The 23145-nt window shown below is 37.6% G+C and overlaps 1 protein-coding gene across 1 annotated transcript; it reads left to right on the forward strand.

Moving 5' to 3' along the window:
- Positions 1-713: 713 nt before the first annotated feature.
- Positions 714-1286, forward strand: LOC139893725 (uncharacterized mitochondrial protein AtMg00810-like). The gene has a single exon (XM_071876903.1). It carries the CDS (start codon positions 714-716, stop codon positions 1284-1286), a length of 573 nt encoding a protein of 190 aa, XP_071733004.1.
- Positions 1287-23145: the final 21859 nt, after the last annotated feature.

Here is a 23145-nt window from a genome sequence, read left to right on the forward strand (position 1 = left end):
TTCCTAGAATGACAGTTGATCATCCCAGAGATAATATTATTGGTGATCTCAATGCAAGTGTCAGAATGAGACGACAAGTTCAAATTGATGGTCAAGTTGATGCTCATATGACAGCTGCTGCTGCTTTCTTTGAGTATGCATGTCATATTTCCAAATTTGAGCCTAAGATAACGAGAGAAGCATTAAAGCATGTTGATTGGGTGTTAGCTATGCAAGAACAAATTCAACAAATTTCATCGTTTGGATGTTTGGAAGTTGGTAACTCCACCGAAGGGAGTCAAAGTAGTTGATCTCAAATTGGTGTGGAAGTGCAAATATGACAAAGATGGAAAATCCGAAACAAAGCTAGACTGGTAGCAAAAGGTTATCAACAAGATCCTGAAGTTAACTTTGACGAAGTATTTGCTCCTGTAGCCAGATTGGAAGCTATTCGTATATTCTTGGCATTTGCATGGTTCATGAAATTTAAGGTGTATCAGATGGATGTTAAGTGTGCATTCATCTATGGTAAGCTAAATGAAAGAGTATATGTCAGTCAACCATCAGGTTTTGAAGATCATCTTCATCCTGACAAAGTTTACCGATTGCGTCGAGCCCTTTATGTAATACATCAAGCCTCGAGAGCTTGGTATGCACGTCTTTCAAGTTATTTGATCGAAAAAGGATATCAAATTTGCACAGTAGATTGTACTCTATTCACTAAGGAACAAGACATGGATATTATTTTGGTTCAAATTTATATCGATGACATCATTTTCAGCTCTACAAAGCAGGAACTCATCGATGAGTTTGAGCAAGTTACGAAGGATGAATTCGAAATGAGAAAATTGGGTCTCTTACACTATTTTCTTGGTCTTCAAGTCGAACATACTCATAACGTAAATTTTCTTCACCAAGCAAAATATGTGAATGATATACTAACACGGTTTAGTATGACTCAAGAGCATCCAACTACTACTCCACTAGCTGTAAATCACGGAATTTTACTAGAATGTGAGGGGGATCCTATAGATCCAAGTTACTATCGAACAATCATCATGTACCTAAATACATCAAAACCAGATATAATGTTCGCGACATGTCTCTGTGCACGTTACCAAATTAACCCTAATAGTGTTTATCTGACAGATGCCAAACGGATTTTGTGTTATTTGTTACATGCTCCAAATCTTTGTATATGGTATTCCAATGACCAAAAGTTTGATCTTATATCGTACAACGATTCAGACTATGCAGGATGCAAAATCAACAACAAGTCCACAAGGAGGATGCCAGTTTCTAGGTGAAAGGTTGGTGACATGACAATGTAAGAAACAGACTACAGTTGCAGTATCAACATGTTAAGCTTAATAAATCGCTACTGCTAGTTGCTTCTCCCAAGTTGTCTGGATCCAACAACAACTTCGCGATTACGAAATAAGAATCTCTCTCCCTCTCTCTCTCTCTCTCCTCTTTATATTGATAATACTGCTGCTATTGCTGTCACTAAGGATCTTATTCAACATTCTAAGACTAAGCATATAGGAGTTAATTCTCATTTAATTAGAGATTTCTATGAGAAGAAGATAATTGAGGTTAAAAGAATAGGCACTAAGGACCAAAGGGCTGACCTTTATACTAATGCTTTTGATAAACCTAGGTTCCTGCTCCTATTAGAGATTAATGGAATTATTGTTAGAGATAACGTGTAATTTTGGATGTAGCACTGTGAGGTAAATCAAACTTTTAGACTTTGCATGTAAGATGGATGACATATAGAAACTTAGTTTAAGTTTAACTGCATTGCATGTTAAATTTACTGTATGCATCTCACTTCATGATTACTTCATGTTTGCATGCATGTCTATAGTTACTTTCTGTTTTACTTTTTGTTTAAAATACTAAAAGACAAAATGATTTTATATTTTTAGTATTTTAGGGGGAGAAAATGTCTCAACAGAAAATACCTAAAAAGTTGAAAAATGCCTCATCAGAAAACAACTAAAAAGCCAAAAATCCAGAAAATGAGTGGTGTTGGTTAGTGTATTGTTAGAGATGAAGAAATTGATGTACTGAGAAATGATAATTGATTAGTAAAGACTGATTAGAACATATATGTTTATCTGTTATGTGATGTACTAATAGATGAGACTGACGAATTCTTGGCATTAGACAATCATACTAAGAATCATAATCATCTAAGAATCAGAAGTCATGGATGATCTATAGCATTTGAAGGGAGTCACCTAATTATATCCGAATCTGTATCTAATGATAATTGTTGAGGAACTCAATAGCCGGTTGAGGGTACCCCCTATCATAATTGATAATCATTTGAAAAGGTTGGTGTTGGATGTCCTAAAGCAATATTCAAAAGTTGCTACACGATTCAGCCTTACATATTTTAATGGGATGTTGAAAAGATCATTAAAGGAGTTGAGGGTTATCTGTCTGGTTGGTTGATATCGGCTAAAAATTCACGTTTTCCCCCCGATTTTTAGACCTAAAAGAACGAATTAATTAACTTTTTCTAGAGAATTAAGCATTTATTTGTCTTGTTTGATAGATCAAGTGATTATGAAGATGACTCAAGAAGAATCAATGAAAACGGGCTTAAACGAAGGATCTAGAGCAAAAACAGCGGAAACCTGGAAAACCACAAGAAAAATGACCTGCCATAAAGGAGAAAAAACGACCTGCCATTGTATGTGGACGGGTGGCCTAATTGAAAACGGCCTGCCATATTTCACTGGCTGGTTAAATGAGCCACCACTAAATTGGATGGCTCAACACCTAATTTCACGGGCTAATTAAACGGGCCACCCCAAATTGGATGGCCTACCAAGATTATGGACGGCCTACCATGGACGGCCAGCCAGGCCTGATTCTAGTATATATAAGATCATTTGTGTCCATTTTAAAACACACTCCACTTTCCACTCTTCAATTCACTCTCAAATTTAGTTAATTTTCTAGTTTAATTCGAGAATAGTCTTTCGAGGACTTCTCACCTCCGAGCGGAAAATTAAGTACACGGAGGCGAACGCTGAAGATTATACTAAGAAGCTGTCTAGAGTCGGAGCTATCAAGCATTTGTAACGGTCCACGTCATTTGTATACGGTGAACACTTTCCTTAATTTAATGATATATTTGGTTATCTTAAATTAATGTACGCATTTGTCTATCCATTTTAATTGCCATGTTTGTTAATATTTATCTGTAACTTATGATGTTGTTATGATGAAACCTTAACGGTTTAGAGGTCTAATTCATGGACCACCCTTTCCAATTACCTACGTGGCTATAACCTATTTTTAGGAACTGATCAATCCTAGGATATAGGGTAAGTAGTTATGTGTGCTTAACGTCACAATAGGGTTTAGTACCTACGTATAGATAAGGTAACTATCTATCAGAGAAGAGCTTCCCATCTTAAGATTGTGATTAGGTTAATACTATAGGATTCTTATGAATACTGATCTAGTCAAAAGCTTGATTCGCGTCAAAAGCAGTGTTCTAGTGATGCTATCTCATGATCCAGGGTTGAGTAATTGATTGCAAAAGAGAGATGTCTAATCCAATTAGTAGTAACTTAGAATATCTAAGATTGCACATATGTTAATGTTAAAGCATAGCTATAGTATTCAGTGGTAGATTCGTATAGTAGTAATACCAACTAGCATTAAGAAAAATCAGAACCTTTCTTAGGTATATCACTCTGTTCATGAACCTAGGACTCCATCCAAGATAGGTCGCTTAAATATTTCAGATTAGCATTGGGTGTAGGATATGCTGTACTGACCAGAATCTTCAAAGCCTAGTCTCTTATTGACAAATCAATTTGGTTACCTCCTCTTGATTAAGGTCTAGTGCTCATTCTAGGAAGTAGAACTCTATAGGTAGTCTCTCTACAGCCCCAAATATTACATTCAATCCTTTACTTTATCTATCATCTATTTTACTTGTAGTATATCTATTCATAAATTATTAAAAACACCTTACTTGCTATAGGGTCATCTTTAGACGTACTACGATCCGACGTTACTATCAAACATACAAAAATACGAACCTAGGTTATACTTATCCTTTACTTGTTATAGAATGAAGCAAGTAGGTGGATTATAGCTAGGAAACCCCAACTAAATATAAATAATAAAACCATTACTCCCTCTTGATAATTGGTTCTGACGTTTTGCGACCTAACGACACCGCATAAATAAAACCGTCCGTTTTGGGCATATCAGTAGGTGGGTAACTTTTGACGCCGCTGCCGGGGATCAAATTTTCTCTTTGCTAAGGTAATCTGTGATTCTATCAAGATATCTGAGATTCTTGAGTGGTGTCTAAGAAAGACAATTATACATGGACTTGGTTGTTGGATTCCGAACACTATCTAATTATATTGAACCAAAAGGATCCTGCCTCTCCGTTGTCGGTCTGACCACTCGTTTCAAAGATAAATTGACTGAAAGACTCACGCTTAACAATCGAAAAGTTTGATGGTATAGGATTATTAGTCGCCGTTAGAAAATTCTAATTATCATATAGAAAACCAAAATTATTAATATTATAAATTATTATTTTCTGTAGAATCCATGAAAAACTTAACCGACTACGAAGAAGATTCGAACGATATCCATCCTCCACCAATTTTGGAATCCAGAGAAGTTATCGTCTATAATATCCAAAAGATAAATACAGCTTCATCAAAAATGGATCTAAAACCTAATGAGTCTCGTCAGAAGCCTCCACTTTCTGATTCTTGTAGCCCAAGAGGCTGGATAACTTCATCTAACCCGAATATTTCATTGCTTTTAGAGAGATTTTATTCAAACGAACTAGGATTTGACCTTTTTCACGATCCAAAAGGAGGGTTCAGTCTCAATGAACTCCTATATATGAAGATGAAATATGGGAAGAATATCCAACCTTTTTCCGATATCCGTTCTTGCTAAAGTATGATTCCAAGAAGGGACGTTACATAGATAATCTAGACGCTCCTTTCATCGAAAATCTGCTAAATCCTAAACGAAGACTAGATATTTACCGCGATTTCGTCAGACATCTTTACATTTCAAATTTTCCGTTTTCTTAAAGTCAAGTGCAAGAAATGCATAGTCTACATAATCATGTACGTTCCTTCCACAATCTTTCAAAAGAGTGTGGGAAAGAAACCTTTTTCAAGTATCGTGATGAAGAAATCGACACAAAAGATGACCTCGAAATATTCGTGACTGTTTATCATATATCGAAGATGAAGAATTTTCACCGATTCGTCTCAATCGATATGTTGCAATGATGGTCGCAGAATTAGAGTATTGGACTAAAAAGGAAGTTCCTAACCCCATTTCAAAGTATGGAGATCGAGACTATTTCTACTTTGATCCTGCGTCATTCCTTATTCAAAAGTTGACATAAGTATTTCCGGATTCAACCGAAGAAAGAATAGAGGCAAATTTCTTTGAAAAGTGAAAGGGAATATGTTCCTAATTCGTACGAATCTTGACTACGTCGAAATTTCCATTTACTACCCCTCAGCAATCACTCATCGTAAAAATATCCGAAACTTTCAAATTCACTATTAGAGATCCCGATTATGAGGAGGACTATGAATTTCAAACCATAGTTTTTAAACTTTTGAACTATCTAAATTTTAAAGACGGCGGAATAAGGAATGGAGTCTTGAACATCAAGAAGGTTAGAAGGGCATTCATTCAATTTATGGATGATATCGATGATCTTCAAAAAACGTGAACGTCATCTTTTGAGTGAATTTGTAAGATTCTCGCTTCATCCCGCTGATTTGCTTTGGACGGTCAAAGAATCCCTGAACATCTCTTTCATGAAACGTCACTTTTTGCATTTAGTTGTAGGCTCGTCATAATTATTGTAATCGCTTATTTTGCGAATAATGTTTTTGTGTAATAAATTTAAATAAATATTATATAAATAATACTAGTTATTAAAATTATTTCATATAAAATGAAAAAATAAAAAAAATAACAAATGGGCTAGAGTAAATAACCCAAGCCCAACCGAGAAGCCCAAGTCAGCCAGAAAAAATGGCTGGCCATCTTATGGCTGGCCGTGGACGGCTGGCCATGAGACTGACAGCCCGTTTTTTCGCCTGATGAGAGCTCTTATACCCACTTTTTCTTTTTCTTTTTCTTTTCTTTCTTCTTCCTTCTTCCTCCCAACCTTAGGCCGAATTTACAACCACCATCACCATTTCGCCATTTTTGCACCAAATCGAACCATTAGAAGGTAAAAACTTGTTCCCTTCATCCCTCTAAACTCATTTCTTCAATCATTTTCATCAAATAAGGTATAAATCTTTCTAAAATTCAAATTGACACTTAGGGTTTAATTTTTTAATTTCTATGCTTTTGTGATTTTAGGCTTGTTATATGCTTAGGAACTCTTAGGATGATAATGTGTTTGTAAAATGCTTGTTTTTAGGACAAATTGATGCCTAGATAGGATAGGTTCTTTGGATTGGTTGACTAGTGTTGATTTGGACAAAAATGGGTCGGGTATTTCGAATTTTGGAATAATGTAGTATGATTGTTGCCAATAGATACAACCTATTGATCTTTTGGAACTATAAAATCATGCAAAAACTATGTTTAAACGGCGTTTGCCAAATTTTGGAGAATTAGTAAAAATCGTACGAAACAAGCTTTTTGGTCAAACCTGATGTTAAAACGTTTTTAAAACTTAGGATATTCCGGAAAATTGTTACTTTTGACAAAACCTTTGAGCCCAAAACAAATTTGGAACCGGAATCATTGATTTTTCAAAAACGTACATTTTTATCATTTTAAAATATTTTTCTATAATATAAAAACGCATAAATCACTAATATGAATGAAGTTTGGTAATAAGGTAATTTTTTAACACTTATATTTAATTGTTGCAAGCTTAAGAACCAAGACTTTTCCGAAAATTCCTTATTACGAATAAAAATGCTATATGAATTATTTTTAACTGATATTTCTACAATCACGGGTATGTATCGAATATTGGTTAAGATTTTCATTATAGGTTTATTATATTGTGATGAGATAGTTTTGCTAAATTATATTGCGTTTAGGTATATGGAAAAGTCCATTTTTAAAGCCCTTATTTCGAATTTTTTTTCAAAAAATTGGTTTATATAGCTTTTTCTATATAAATAATTATGCATGTTATAAAATTTCTGGAATACCATTTACATCTAAATCGTATTTTTCAGGATGCCTCAGTTCACTTTATGGGATAAAGTGGACTTACCGATGAGACGTCGCCGCCTAAATAATGCAGCTACGTTAGACGAGAAGGTGTTAGTTGAGGTTTATGCCGAGTTTATGGCCACTTGGCAATTTGTAGATGAAATCGACTCAGCTCAGTATTCAACTGAGCCATGCATCCATTTTCGCTACAACAATGAGTATCATGATCATATCTCGAGCTTTACAATCCAGCACATATCGGGGGTCACATTTTCACCCACGGTAGTATTAATGAGGGTCCACGGGTTCATAATCAGAATGCGTGGAATGCGTTATCTTCTGTTCGACCTTGGAATTCTACAACTAAAGCCTCAAAGATCGACAACCCAGCACAACGAGTCATGCACCATCTGCTTTCACACTCTATAATACCAAAGGGAAAACACGGTAGTAACATTCAGGCCAAGGACATCCGGATGATTCAACATATGCGCAACAAGCATAACTATCAGGTCGCATATTTGGTAGCTAAGGCAATCTCGACCGAGCAGGCTTCGCCTAGCACATCTTGGTCATTTTGGGGCCCGGTCATAACAAGATTGGTTAAGATGATGGGTTTGATTAATGAGGGTGAAGAGTTTATAATTGAGAAGGGTTCAGTTCCAATCAGTTATGGTTTTCTTGTTGCTGCTTGGGAGGCGATCAGTATTACGGATGGTGTGTTAACAGTGAGTAGGATCGAGCATCTTCCTAATATAAAGGATAGAGTAGTTCATGGTGTCCATATTAATCCCTAGACATTTCATCCTGACCCCAGGACAGTTACCATGGTATGTAGGAGACAGCAGGGAGGAGGTGGACCACCTCCTATGGAGGAGTCGGTCTATGAGGAGCATGGTCACGATGATGAGGAGCCCTTTCTGAATGATCTTGAGCCTGACGCGGGACCTTCAGTACCTAGATACCCTCCTTTCCACTTCTACTATGGTGATCAACTCAGTGATGATTGGAACATGATGTTAGCCCGAGGACAAGCCAACCAGTATCATCACCATTACCAACAGCAGCTTGATATCGGCCAAAAAGTCATATTTTTACCCCCCAATATTAAGCCCTATAACAATAAAGATTTATACTTTGTCGGCAAAATTATCTATTTTTCAGTTGATTTTGTAGATCAAGTAATTACGAACGCGATGCAAAAATAATCAAGTAAAACGGAGCTAAAACGAAGATTCTAGAACGAAAACGGTGAAAGACAAGAAATCAAGTTACGATCCAGGAAATTCAGTTGACCAAACGACATGCAAACAGCTTGCCTGGCTCAAAAACGTCCTGCTAAACGGGTCAGACAAACAGTCCCTGCAAACGGGTTGGCCTGGCAAACGGCCCCTGCAAACGGCTTGCCAAACGGCCTGCCATGAATGACATGAATGACCTGTTACGCCTATTGACTGTTTCGAAGAGACTCATTAGGAACAGTTAAGATCTAGTTAGTGCCTTCACTGTGTGACCCAATCCTATTGCATCTTCTTGTTTGATTGTTGCCTTAGGACATAGTCATATCAACTGTTTAGGTATTTATTAGGTTTCTATCTAATTTTTGAATTGATATGATCTCATTTGTATGATGGAATGGTTGTTAGTTTTTACTTAAGGTTTTGCCAACTTAAACTGATGGATTCCTTCCATTTGTGATCAGTGTTCAATCAACACGGCACGTTGTTATTCAGTTAACTAAACTGATAACGAGGGTTAAGATTAGAGCTCAACTCACTAATAAACCTAGTACTTTACTGAGGATAACCTCTGATGTATAGCTACCTTTCAATTATACAACCAAGTGATATACTTCTCACTACTCAAAGAGAACTCCGAGAGTTCAGAGATAAGTAGGACTATGTAATTGGCTTATCCAACCAGATCTACATCATTCCAAACATTGTCTTAACATAAGCATAATTACCTTTCCTTAACCCAACACTGATATCTTGGTCAACATTTTCTCCGGATATCCTTCCACTTATTTACTTTTCCGTACTTAGGACTTTTACCTTAAACCAACTACTATCCTTTATCTAGGTAATTTAACTAAAAGACAATTATCCACTTGATCTTCAATTCGTTAATCCATAAAAAAACACGACACTAGGTTAACTTACACCTTTTACACCTTAGAAAGTAAAAGTAAATTTAGGCCCCGCACAATATAAATAAACAAAACCACTATGTGCTACTTTGTTCCACCGAACTGGACGTCTTGCGGCCTAATGACGACGCACGAATAAAACCGTCCGTTCCGGCCACATCATAGTAGTAAGAGTTTTCTGGCCCTACTGCCGGGGATCAAATATTTTGATTGAGAAAGATTTTTAACAAACAAAAGTATTGTTTGGTGGTGTCTAAGAAAGACAATTATACACGGACTTGGTTGTTGGATTTTCTGAACAGTCTCCAATTATATTGGAACCAAAAGGATCTTGCCTCTCCGTAGTCGGCCTGGCTACCTAGATACACGTAATTTGTAAGAAATCCTATCAGTTAAGATATCCGATTAGGTTAGCGACCGAATTTCAAAAACTTATCGATCCTTTTATTAAATTAATATTTTCTAAAAGTTACTTTTAAGTCTTTTTAAACAGAAAATCTAAAAAATGGAACAACAAGATACCCTTGCTTCTATGCATAAGTCATGCTTAGATGAAAAAGGAGGAACAATCACCTTAGGAACCGAAGGAATCCCTAAAATTAGTTCACACATGATTAAACTAGTCAGCATGATCTGTAAATTTCAAGGATTACCGACTGACGATCCAAACTTTCACTTAAACAAATTTATCAGTCTGATTGACACTTTTAAGAAGGAAGAAAATGAGAAAAACATTTTAAAACTTCATCTTTTTCAATATTCACTTTATGTACACGCTTTAGCATGGTTTGACAAACTTAACCCGAATTCGATACATTCACGGGAGGATCTAGCGACCAAATTTCTAAAAAAAATTTATCCACCCTCCCTTCAAACCTGTTTAAGAAATGATATCACAAACTTTTCTCAAAAATAAAATGAGTCATTTTGTCTAGTATGGAATAGAATAAAGATGATGCTTAAAAGATGTCCAAATCATTCGTTAAGTCAGGCAGACATAATCTGTATGCTTTACAATGGTTTGATCAAGGATGATAAGTCTCTCCTAGATATGGCCTCGCAAGGCAATTTCATGTCCCGAACAGCAGACGAAGCATGGAATCTCTTGGACACAATAGCTGCACAGCAGGAAGATTGGAGCAATGAAGCTGCTGAGAAGGATGACGTCTTCGCTCATACAGTAAAAATATTGGAAACCAGTTTACAAGATCTCACCCTCACTCTTCAAAGTTTAGCAATTCCTAGAAACTCCGATTCTACTAGAACCAGTCTAAGGTATCCTTACCCTAGATAGGCACACAAACAGCAAAATAGCTCGGATCATAATATAAGCTTCCCGTTACACAAAACTACTCTCCACTCTGAGGAAATTTTAGTTGAATTTATGAAAAAGCAATACATGATAAACCTTCAAGTTATAGAATATCAAAATAAGTTTGACACTTTGATAAAGACTTTTGAAGAATTAATCACAAATTTTCAGCTTACGCTTAAACGCTTAACCACTAAAGTTGATATAGAGTGTAGTGAGTTTGATGCCTTAGTAATCACTAGAGGAGGGAAAGAAACAACTGTCACTATACCCATACAAGATTTTTCCGATAAGGAACCTGTGTCAATTGACCTAGTTGTCAATTCAACGGAACCTATCTCTCCTAAGTCCCCGGAAATTATTCCGCGTGCCCGCATACCTTTCCCAGGTAGGCTTAGGAAGGAAAAACAAGAAGCGCAATTCGCTAAGTATTGGGATATTATCAAGAATTTGCATTTGAATGTACGACTAGTAGATGCTTTAGTAGAAATGCCAAACTGCGCTAAATTTTTCAAAGAACTGCTTTCAAACAAAGAGAGATTAAGAGAGATAGTTAGCTTACCCTTAAGTGAAGAATACTCGTTAGTGTTACAACATGGAATTCCCGCTAAGTTAGGAGATACAAGAAGATTTACGGTACCTTGCTACCTGCAAAATGTCCAAAGTAGCAATGCGTTAGCAGAATTAGGAGCCAGTGTAAACCTAATGCCCTATTCGTTATTCAAAAAGATAGGATTAAATGACTTAAGGCCTACCAAAATGACTATCCAACTCATGAACAGATCAGTTAAGATTCCTCTAGGAATAGCTAAAGATGTCCTAGTTAGAGTGGATAAGTTCGCGTTTCCTATTGATTTCGTCATTATGGATATTGAGGAAGACACGAAGGTCTCACTCATTCTTGGCAGACCATTCCTGAATACTGCCAAGGCCGTAATTGATGTGCACGAGAAATCATTGAAATTAAGGGTTGGAGGAGAAGAAATCACATTCAATGTTGATCGTCTCATGAACCATCCTCGGGAAGAAGATGTGAATCTCTCTGATTCTTTTCAAGAACTCGTCAACGAATACCTGGAAGAAACCATGGCTATATGTAGTCAAGATAAAATTTCTAAGGATCTGTTCTTTACACCTCCTGAAGGAAATCTAGACAACCATTCAGCCATAAACCTTAGTCAACACAAATCTCGCCTCTCTGAAAGTAATTTTCTTGGCAAAACTATCCGAATGGCACCGCTAGGACAAGGAATTCCTCTACCTCTCTTAAGGAGAAGACCGAATGAAGAAACAGATTTCATTCTGGTATATCTGGAACTCCATTCAAAGAAGGACTGTGAGGAGATTCCTAAACCTACCTTCGAAACTAAAGAATACGTTTCTGAGGAGGAAGCATTAAGAAGGTTACAGAAATAAAGAACAGATAGCATCAGTGACCACTATTGAAGAATCGGAATTCCAGGAGAAGTATGACTCGTTAGACCGAAAGGAGATAGCTAGGATGAATCCATCTATCGAGGAACCTCCGAAATTGGAATTAAAGAAGTTACCCGACGATCTAGAGTATGCATTCTTAGAAGGAGAATCGCAACTCCCCGTAATCATCTCAAAAGACCTCGCGCACAAGAGAAGGTGAAATTGATTCAAGTTTTGAAATCATATAAGAAGGCAATTTCTTGGAAGATCTCCGACATAAAAGGAATCAGCCCCAACTATTGCACCCACAAGATCTTCATGGAAGATGATTTCAAACCTTCAGTTCAGAGGTAAAGAAGGGTCAACCTTATGATTCACGAAGTCGTCAAGAAAGAAGTAATCAAACTTATGGACGCTGGTCTGATTTATCCCATATCTGATTTGCCATGGGTTGGTCCTGTTCAAGTGGTACCCAAAATGGGAGGGACAACCGTAATTCAAAATAAGAATAATGAGCTTATTCCAACTCGGGAAGTCACCGGTTGGAGGGTTTGCATAGATTATTGTAAACTCAATGATGCAACCCGGAAAGATCATTTTCCATTACCTTTCATCGATAAAATGTTGGAACGTCTATCAGGAAATGAATACTATTGTTTCCTTGATGGTTTTTCCTGCTACTTTCAGATCCCCCTCGATCCAAATGACCAAGAAAAGACAACCTTTACCTGTCCTTATGGAACATTTGCTTATCGACGCATGTCCTTTGGGTTATGCAATGCACCAGCTACATTCCAGCGATGTATGGTTGCAATATTCCACGACATGATTGAATGTTTTATTTAAGTATTCATGGATGACGTCTCAGTCTTTGGTAGTACCTTTGATTTGTGCCTGTCAAACCTTAACAAGATGCTCACCGGTGTGAAGATTCAAATTTAGTTCGGAATTGGGAAAAATGTCACTTCATGGTTAAAGAAGGGATAGTTTTATGACATAAGATTTCAAAAGCAGGAATAGAAGTTGATAAGGCTAAGATTGAGACCATTACTAAACTTCCAGAACCTACCACAGTAAAAGCGGTAAGGAGTTTCCTTGGACACGTCGGTTTTTACCGACGCTTCATTAAGGATTTCTCAAAGGTCACACGACCTCTCACTCATCTCCTAGGAAGGGAAGTTCCGTTTTTCTTCGATGAAGAATGTAGAAAAGCATTCAACGATCTGAAGGAACAGCTAACACATGCGCCCATCATGATAGCTTCTGATTGGAGTTTACCATTTGAAATTATGTGCGATGCGAGTGACTTTTCAGTTGGAAACAACTGATAGATAAGCATTTTAATCCAATCTGTTACGCCAGCAAAACCTTAAGTGGAGCTCAAAAGAATTACACTACCACGAAAAAGAAACTGCTAGCTGTAGTATTCGCGTTCGACAAATTCTGTTCCTATCTCATCTTGTCTAAAACTACGGTCTATACAAATCATTCACCCTCAAATATCTATTCACTAAGCAAGACGCTAAACCAAGACTCCTACGATGGATCTTACTCATTCAGGAATTCGATATTGAAATTAAAGATAAGAAAGGAGCAGAGAACGTCGCAGCAGATCATCTTAGTCGTTTGGAGAACCCATTGATAGAACAACTTGCTGAACAAGATATCAGAGATAAATTTCTGAAAGAACAGCTTATGAGTTTAGGACAAACTCACATACGATCACAATTCACTGATACTCCTTGGTATGCCGACGTGGCCAACTACCTAGTTGCCGGAGTAGTATAGAAGGGAATGAGAACCTCCCGAAGAAGGAAGTTCTTCAAGGATGCCAAGTACTACTACTGGGAAGATCCTTACCTATTTAGAATTTGCCCTGATCAGATAATCAGGAGGTGCGTAGATGAAAAACAAGCAACAGGGATTCTTCACCAATGTCACCACGGACCAACTGGAGGTCATCATGGAGCAAACTTAACCGCAAGAAAAGTCTACGAATCAGGATTTTGTTGGCTATCTATATTCCGAATTGCGCAAGAGCTTGTAAAGCGTTACGATGCATGCTAAAGGCAAGGTATTATCTCTATGAAGAATGAGATGCCTCAGACTAATATCCAAGCTTGCGAGATCTTCGGTATATGGGGATTAGACTTCATGGGCCATTCCCAAAGTCTAATGGGAAAGAATATGTCGTCGTACCAGTAGATTACGTCTTCAGATGGGTCGAAGCCCAAGCATTTCCAACCAATGATGCCAAAGTTGTCACCAACTTCCTGAAGAGACTCTTCTGCCGATTTGGAGCTCCCCGCGCTATAATAAGTGATAGAGGCACACACTTATGCAATACTCAATTTATGAAGGTGATGCAACAATACGGAGTTACCCACAAAATGTCCACTGCCTATCATCCGCAGACTAACGGAGAAGCAGAGGTCATGAACAGAGAGCTCAAAAGAATCCTAGAATGCACTGTCAGCCATCATGGAAATAAATGGGCCAAGAAAGTAGACGATGCTCTGTGGGCATTCTGGACTGGTTACAAGAATCTTCTAAAGGACTACACCCTACTGCATGATCTATGGAAAAGCCTGTCACCTTCTGCTAGAACTCGAATATAAAGCTCTCTGGGCGCTAAAGACCTGCAACCTTGATCCCTCAGTTACCGCAAAGCATCGGAAAATGCAGATGAACGAACTCGCCGAATTAAGAGACAAAGCATACGAAATGTCATACATCTACAAGGAACGAATGAAGCTTACACATGACGCAAAATTGATTCCTACAATGTTCGCTCCTGGAGATAAAGTCCTACTCTTTAATTCTCAGTTCAAGAAGTTCGCTGGAAAATTTAGATCAAGATGGAGTGGCCCATACAAAGTTGTACATGCTTTTCCACACGGAGCAGTGGAATTGGAAGGACCTACTGGCAACTTCAAAGTCAATGGCCACCGGCTAAAAGCTTATCTAGAAGATCACGATAAGGAGGAGCACCTCTTCTCCTTTGATCTATTCTGAAGGTCTAACAAAGAAAAGTCGAGCTATAACGACTTGATAAACAAAGCGCTCTTGGGAGGCACCCCTTGCTTATCCATTTTATTTTTATTTATTTTTATTTCAAATATTTTCAATCTATAAAAATATTATCTCTGTGTACTAACAACTAAGCGCCATACTTGCGCTTAGTACTTATAAGTTTGTTGAATGTGTTCAGGAAAAAATGCCAAGTTCAGGAGCTTCAGTTTACATCCCAGTTCATTGGAGGAGGACTCCTAGAGTTTACTCATCTGGAAGTAGTGCTGATCAGAACAGGCCATCAACAGGGCAATTAGGCCCAATGCGATTGATATTGGAGAGTGTTGAGGAGGACATTGGCACAGCACTGCCAGCTCCTCCTATTCGACGATCTAGACATTTAGCTAGGAAACCTGCTGAGCACACACCGCTACTAGAGACACATGAGCCACAGACGGTGATACACTATGGAGCCACCTTTAATGACCCTGATGTTACATGGGCATTACTTAGAGGCTAGCAGAGGCTCTATCGAGCCCTTAGAGCATACCTTCAGCACAAGAGGATGCCGCGTAGTACTCTGGGCCCATCATTATTTTGGCTAGCACGCCGTGTTCAGCCGACACGACAAGCTACCCCCAGGCATTCCACATCGGCCTCAGTTCACTCAGTCGCTTCAGCTGCCATCCCAGCACATGCTACTCCTATTCCCAACATGCCGCCTGCTCCAGTCACTGAGCCAGTCCCAGTTACTGAGCTACCTGAGGGTTATCACCTAGTCACGATTCCCATATCAGTTGAGCCACCCACGGCCCAAGCATTTGAGATCACCGGGAACATACCTGATGAGGAGCCTTTCTCGAGCCTATCACACCTGGAGTTGCTGTCAGACCTCTGTCTGGATTCACTAATAGGCCCTGAGTTCGATATAGGGCAACCACTTGAGTATTTGCCGAGACTAGAGGATGATGATGATCTCTTTGGATACTTCGTAGCGCCGACTCATCACATTGACCAGGAGAGTTTTCCATAGACTACTTTACTTTATTTTACTTTTAGTTTTATCTTTTTGAAGCATTGTACTAAAAAGTTATATATAGTGGAAATGCTGCCTTTCTCTTTTTGTTCTTCATGTAGAAATCTTATCAAAAGAGACTGGTCCTTTCTAGCAATTAGGAGACTGACCGTAGGAAGGCCCAACACTAGGAAAGTAACACGACCATAGGGAAGTAATCCTTCCTAAAGCCTATTTTGATTATTATGCACTAAAATCTCTAAGTGTGGGGTAACCCCCGCAACTAACTTGGAAATTTTAGAATACAATGTCCTTAATTTATAAAGTATTAAAATATTCTTCTTCAGAGAACATTAGGGACAATGTTCTTCTAAGTGTGGGGTAATTGGTAAAGGTTTAAAGGACGAGTAACCGTAAAATGCCAAGTTTTGAAAAATTCTTTTGTCTAAAAAGTAATTAATCAATGGATATTGGGTAATTTCGAAAAAATTCTTACCTTGTTTTTACCCAAAAGATCTAATAAAATTGCTAGAAATCGGTTTTCGGAACATTCATTAGAACGGAACGATTAAGCTGAAACTTATGTTTTGTGTCAAAAGATTTCTTTTAAGAAAATATGTAAAAGGCTACACATGATCAAGCACGACCCCTACTCCCAAAAAGCTAAGGAATCTTGGACTCAAAGTATCTGTATGACCCATCAAATCTACAGTACTTTGTCATTTCAATTGATGAGCGTGCCGGTGTACAGTTCAAGTTAGAACTTGGTTCTGACATATGTTTCAAGACCAATGGTTAGTAAGCGCCATACGTGGTGCAGGTGCGATACTCCTTTCAAAATCATTCTGAATAGAGAAGACAAAAAGCCATCCATTTCCGTTTCCACTCCACGCAATTTAAATCGATCAACTCACATAATCAGTTGATGAATCAGAAATATTCACCTCAAATTCACTCCCAAAATACACCATTCACTTTCACTCCCCTTTTCATTCATCAAAAGATCCAGAGATTAATAAAGAGATAGATCGATCAAATTCGCTTCAAAAGCACTTGTTGAAAGATTCCGAACCCCTGATTATTTTTGATAGGTCAAAGACCTATTTTCAGTGGATTATCACTTCCTCTCTGGGCACCAGGAACAAAATACAAAAGTTATGAAGAAAGGGTATGAAAAAAAAATGTTTGATGAAAGAGCAAAGTCTCTATGAGTAAAGGCAAAAAGAAACCCGAGAAGTGCCCTGAAGGAAGGATACCAGAGGAGCCAAAGAAAATTCTAGACAAAGTCTTAGGAAAATCCACCTCTTTCAAAGAAAACTTTTACGGATTCCAAGCCACTCTATATCCAAAAAATGGATACTCTGAAGAATCAAAGTCTATCAATTCTCTCAAAATCAAAAGATCTAGATACCTTTCACCAATTTATAAATTTCTCGACCAAACCCTACAACCCATCTTCCTCTTGAAAGAATTCCTAGGAAGAAGATCAATGTCGTCCTTACTTAACCGGTAGATATATCGATGCTTTACCAAGCCTATGATGAGAACTGTTACACGACTGGCTTCTAAGCCACAATACAATTAGAGTAGGACACCCTAAACACTTGAGTGATATGAGTGATCCGCTAGTGAGGAGCCTGATCATGTCTACTCTACATCTAAGAGTTGGAAAGTACGCCTTTTTCACTATGGACGCAATCAAAATTTAGCGACCAAATCATCGAAGCTCGAAACTTTTTCTAATACTTTCGAAAGATATGATGACTTCTGATGAAGGCATAATAAAAAGATTCATGGGTGGGGCAAGGGAGAGTCAATTAGAAAGAAGATTATATTCTCGATTTTTGCTTGAGGACAAGCAAAGCTAGGTGTGGGGTATTTGATATTGGCCAAAAAGTCACATTTTTACCCCCAATATTAAGCTCTAGAACAATAAAGTTTTAAACTTTGTCGGAAAAATTATCTATTTTTCAGTTGAATTTGTAGATTAAGTAATTATGAAGGCGATGCAAAAAGAATCAAGTAAAACGGAGCTAAAACGAAAAATCTAGAGCGAAAACGGTGAAAGACAAGAAAACAAGTTATGATCCAGGAAATTCAGGTGACCAAGCAAGCCAAATGGCCTGCCAAACGGCCTTCTAAACAGGTCAAACAAACGGCCCCTTCAAACGGGTTGGCCTGGCAAACGGCCCCTGTAAACGGCCTACCAAATTGCTTGCCAAACGGCCTGCCAGCCGTTTGCAGAAAAAATTCAAGTCTATTTAAAGGGCTTTCTCCATCCATTTCAACACACACTCAATTTGTAATTCACTTTATATTTTCAAGCTTTTAGGTAATTTTTTTTATAGTAGTTAACTTAGCTTTTATTTTCCTGAGGATATCCCGGCGAGTCCCTGCGATCTCGGGCAGATTGCTTCGGCCTTTTCAGGTTTTTATCCGAAACGATTATCTTTTGTATTAAACATGTGTTCTTACTTTTTATATTTAATAATATGTTCTGATATTACCACGATAGCTTAATTAATCCGTATGTTGCCATGACAGAAGTTTGGGTTAGCATAATTATGTTAATTTAGTACGATTACTGTTGTAACACTGAACTAGGAAGTCTGATAGATTTGTATGCTAGCATCTTACGGATTGACCAACCTAGGTTGTGATCAGGACTTGTCCACCTATAGGAAATTAGCTACTTCATAGGATTAAGATCCCTGGTTATACTGTATCTGAAGATTCTATGAACTCGGAATGGTCGGAGTTCCCGAGAAGCATTTAATGAGCTTTTAGGACACGAAACTTAGAAATTAAGACATGAATGACCTAGTATGCATATTGACTGTTCCGAAGAGACTTCTTAAGAGCTGTTAAGATCTAGTTAGTGCCTTCACTGTGTGACCCAAGCCTATTGTATGTTCTTGTTTGATTGTTGCCTTACGACTTAGTCATATCAACTGTTTAGGTATTTATTAGGTTTCTATCTGCTTTACTTAAGGTTTTGCCAACTTAAATCGACAGATTCCTTCCGTTTGTGATCAGTGTTCAATAAAAACGACACGTTGTTATTCAGTTAACTAAACTGATAACGAGGGTTAGGATTAGAGCTCAACTCACTAATAAACCTAGTACTTTATTGAGGATAACCTCCAAGGTATAGCTACCTTTCAATTATACAACCAAGTAACATACTTCTCACTACTTAAAGAGAACTTTGAGAGTTCAGAGACAAGTAGGTCTGTGTAATTGGCTCATCCAACCAAATCTACATCATTCCAAGCATAGTCTTAAATTAGCATAATTACCTTTCCCTAACCCAACAATGATATCTTGGTCAACATTTTCCTGATCTGCATACTCCGGATATCCTTCTACTTATTTACTTTTCCGCACTTAGGACTTTTAGCTTAAACCAACTACTATCCTTTATCTAGGTAATTTAACTAAAAGACAATTATCCACTTGATCTTTAATTCGTTAATCTATCAAAAAAACACGACACTAGGTTAACTTACACCTTCTACACCTTAGAAAGTAAAAGTAAATTTAGGCCCCATACAATATAAATAAACAAAACCACAGTGTGCTACTTTGTTCCACCGAACTAGATGTCTTGCGGCCTAACGACACCGCACGAATAAAACCGTCCGTTCCGGCCACATCACAGCTGATGTACGGATACGCACCTCTTTCATTTCTAGACCCGATTGTTATCCCACATTATGAGCGCCGACCCAGCATGACTAGCACCAGCCCTCAGTCCAGCCAACACTTTTCTTAGCACACTGTCTTTTCGACTCATCTGTCGCCACCGCATGTGTCCCCAGGATATGGTGGTGATGCTACTATGATGGATGTACCTATCATACCTATAGTAACCACCAGTGAGCACGAGATACACTTGATATATATATATATATATATATATATATATATATATATATATATATATATATATATATATATGTCTGTGTGTGTGTGTATATATATATATATACATATATATATATATGTGACTTGCCGATGGATGGGATCATGCTGCAGGGATAAGAGTTGTGACTTCAGGGATGGGTAATATCGCGATGTCAGGGATATGGGGTAGTCGTTCAGATGGTCACAGTTGGCAGAACCGACCATACACACTCGGGAGTAGTTCAGGGCATTTCAGTTATCATGACCCAACATCCTCCCGGATACTTACTAGAGATATTGCAGACCAGTTCACCACTGACAGCCATCAGAATGGGCAGCATTTTGGCACCAGTGAAGCTCAGTCATCCCAGACTATTCTCAGACAACCATGCACTACCGTTACATATAACATTCCTCGGACTTGTGATGACGTACCCTCAGGATGAGTGATCTCATACCCTCTTGATTATCATGATACATTATTATATTATATGTCTTATCATACATTTATATTTTGGTTTGTATGCCCGGTGTGGGCCTATTACACTGATGCAATTTATTTCCTCTTTATACATGCTTAATATATTATATTGTGTTATAATAAGTTGAATAAAAATAGTACAAATAATGATTGCATCGAGAAAAATGACTTGGAAGCATTGAAGCAAGGACGATCTTCTCATAAAGATGATGTCGAGTGCCTGATTAGAAGATATCTCAAAGCAGCACATCCATATACGCACCATGCAACCAATAGGGGAGTACTATGTTTCTCGCTGCTCATTAGATTTTTAATAACAAACTGCACCACTTTAAATTCTAAGTGTGGGATTTTCATCCCATCATCATTAAAACATAAAATGGAACAAAAATTAATAAAACACCAAAGTGTGGAATACTCCGTATCCTTAACATTGAGGACAATGTTACTTTTAAGTGTGGGATAACACTATTGTACATACGATTCTCGTTAGTCTTCAAGTGCTGTAAAACGCTAAATTTTTCAAAATTTATATCTTTTGAATCAAAACGCTTAGAGTTATTACTCTCGAAAGTCAATGTTTTTGCTAAATCAAACAAAAGGATTAAACGAAATCAAACATTTCTACAAAAATGAAACCTATTCTAAAAGAGCATTGCATGACCTAGCATATTTGACCCATTATAATTGTGTGAGGCACCCAAATTAGGCCACGACACTCATTCTTAGTGCTTCATGATACTTCTGTTGAGTGTGCCAATATCAGCAAATTTGATTCAGAATTTGCTCTCGATCTATATATACAATTAATCATAAGTAGAAAGTGTTTAAAAACCATGATTTTTCGTAAAATAAAAACTTCTCAAAACCTCCATTTGTAGCGACCCGACAAAATCGTCGTTGACGGTGCCGTCTACTTAGGTCCCGTTGCGTGGTCATAGTCTCTATATGAGACGCGTTTGACCAAAATTATGTCGCATTCATTTGAACTGTACAAAACTTGCAAAGTTTAGTTTACAAAACGGTTCGACAACAAGTTTAAGTTTAAAAAAGTTATAAAGTGTAAATGAAATAACTTGCGGCATAATTAGTTTAAAATCACGGTTTGCTATAAATAGCAAAAGTATGTAAACGATATGTTGAATCCAAAGGTACTATCACTAGCGTATATATGTATGTATGCTTGACCCCAAGCAAGTATGAGTGTACGCGGAAGCATGTATCAAATAGCCAAGTATGAACCTGAGAAACATATAGAAAACTGTCAACGAAAAATGTTGGTGAAATCATAGGTGTAGTAATAAACGTTATTTTTGAATCATAAGATTTAGTATTTCCATAAAATTGATCATCCAAAAGTTGCATTCCAAAAGTTGGTTCGCGAGCACCTAATTATCAATGTTTAACATTCCTTCCATAGAACCCCATCACAATAGTGTTAGAACATACACTGTTTCTCAAAAATATATTTCATCCGTAGACGGTAGCGAACCGTCCGTAATGAGGGTTTGTCAAACCCGTATGGCCACACAATATAAGTTCTCGCTTACACCCTGCAAGTGTAACTAATGATAATCGAATTGAGTATTTTTGTTCTAACTCGCTGTGGAATGTTTGTTTCCTTGTACTTGTGTTCAAAGTATAAAGTATATAGTATAAAACTGTATATGTTTCTCATCCCATAATTTAAAAGTATTAAAGTTGTTGAAAGATGGTACTATGATCTCACCTCGAGTGCACGAGTATAAAAGTACTTCACAAAGTAAACGTGTGCATGATAGTTGCTTAGCCTTGACCTAAACAAATAATTTGTATCAATTAACCGGTTACGACACAAGGTCGGGTGAAATGTGTTCAATTAGTCATATGGCTCGTTACGACTCGATTAAGTAGCATGTGAATCAAATTATCACGTTTCATGCAAGATACAGTATAGAAGCGAGTTAGAAAGATTGTATAAGTATTCGGTTAAGTTTGGCTAAAAGTCAAACTTGGTCGGGTCAAAGTCAACGAAAAAGTCAACACGTTCGGGTTGGGTCCCGAACTATTTTTCTGAGGTTTTTAATCATATATAAGCATGTTGGTCAAGTTTCATGTTAATCAGAGGTGCGTAGCATAGTTAGAATTAAACGAAAAACGACAATTTTGGACAGCCCCTGATAGTTCATCTGGACGGCGTCCAAAATGGCTGGACGGCGTCCAGTATTGAAGGCCTGGACGGCGTCCAGATCTGTATCCAGGCCCTGTTTTGCTGCAGCAAAGAAATGCACGAACCAAAACTCAAACAATCCCAATTTATGACCCGCAAACAATCAAAACATGTATCCTATATCATCGGGAAGGTATTTTGACAAAGGATACAACTAACCACATATCATCAATCGAGTTTATCATTTACAACAACAAAAACCTCGTCAAGAGATCGTTAAATGTTCATAATCGAAGTCTCAAGTTCGCAAAATGCATTTCATGATTCGGGAATCCAAATCATACATATGATATGCCGTTTTGAAGGTAACGAAACATACAATACAACTAAACACTTACTAACAATGTTTCATGGCATTCAAATCATCAAAAGTCCATTTTAAGAGCTATCAAACCCTAGCCAAGAATTACAAAATCAATAATCATGTTAGTGATGTTTTTCCAAATCAACCTAC

The sequence above is a fragment of the Rutidosis leptorrhynchoides genome, chromosome 1 (assembly GCF_046630445.1).
Source record: "Rutidosis leptorrhynchoides isolate AG116_Rl617_1_P2 chromosome 1, CSIRO_AGI_Rlap_v1, whole genome shotgun sequence".
Taxonomy (NCBI): domain Eukaryota; kingdom Viridiplantae; phylum Streptophyta; class Magnoliopsida; order Asterales; family Asteraceae; genus Rutidosis; species Rutidosis leptorrhynchoides.

Excerpts from the sequence above, each read along its gene's own strand:
- LOC139893725 (XM_071876903.1), top strand. The coding sequence starts at position 714 with ATGGATATTATTTTGGTTCAAATTTATATCGATGACATCATTTTCAGC.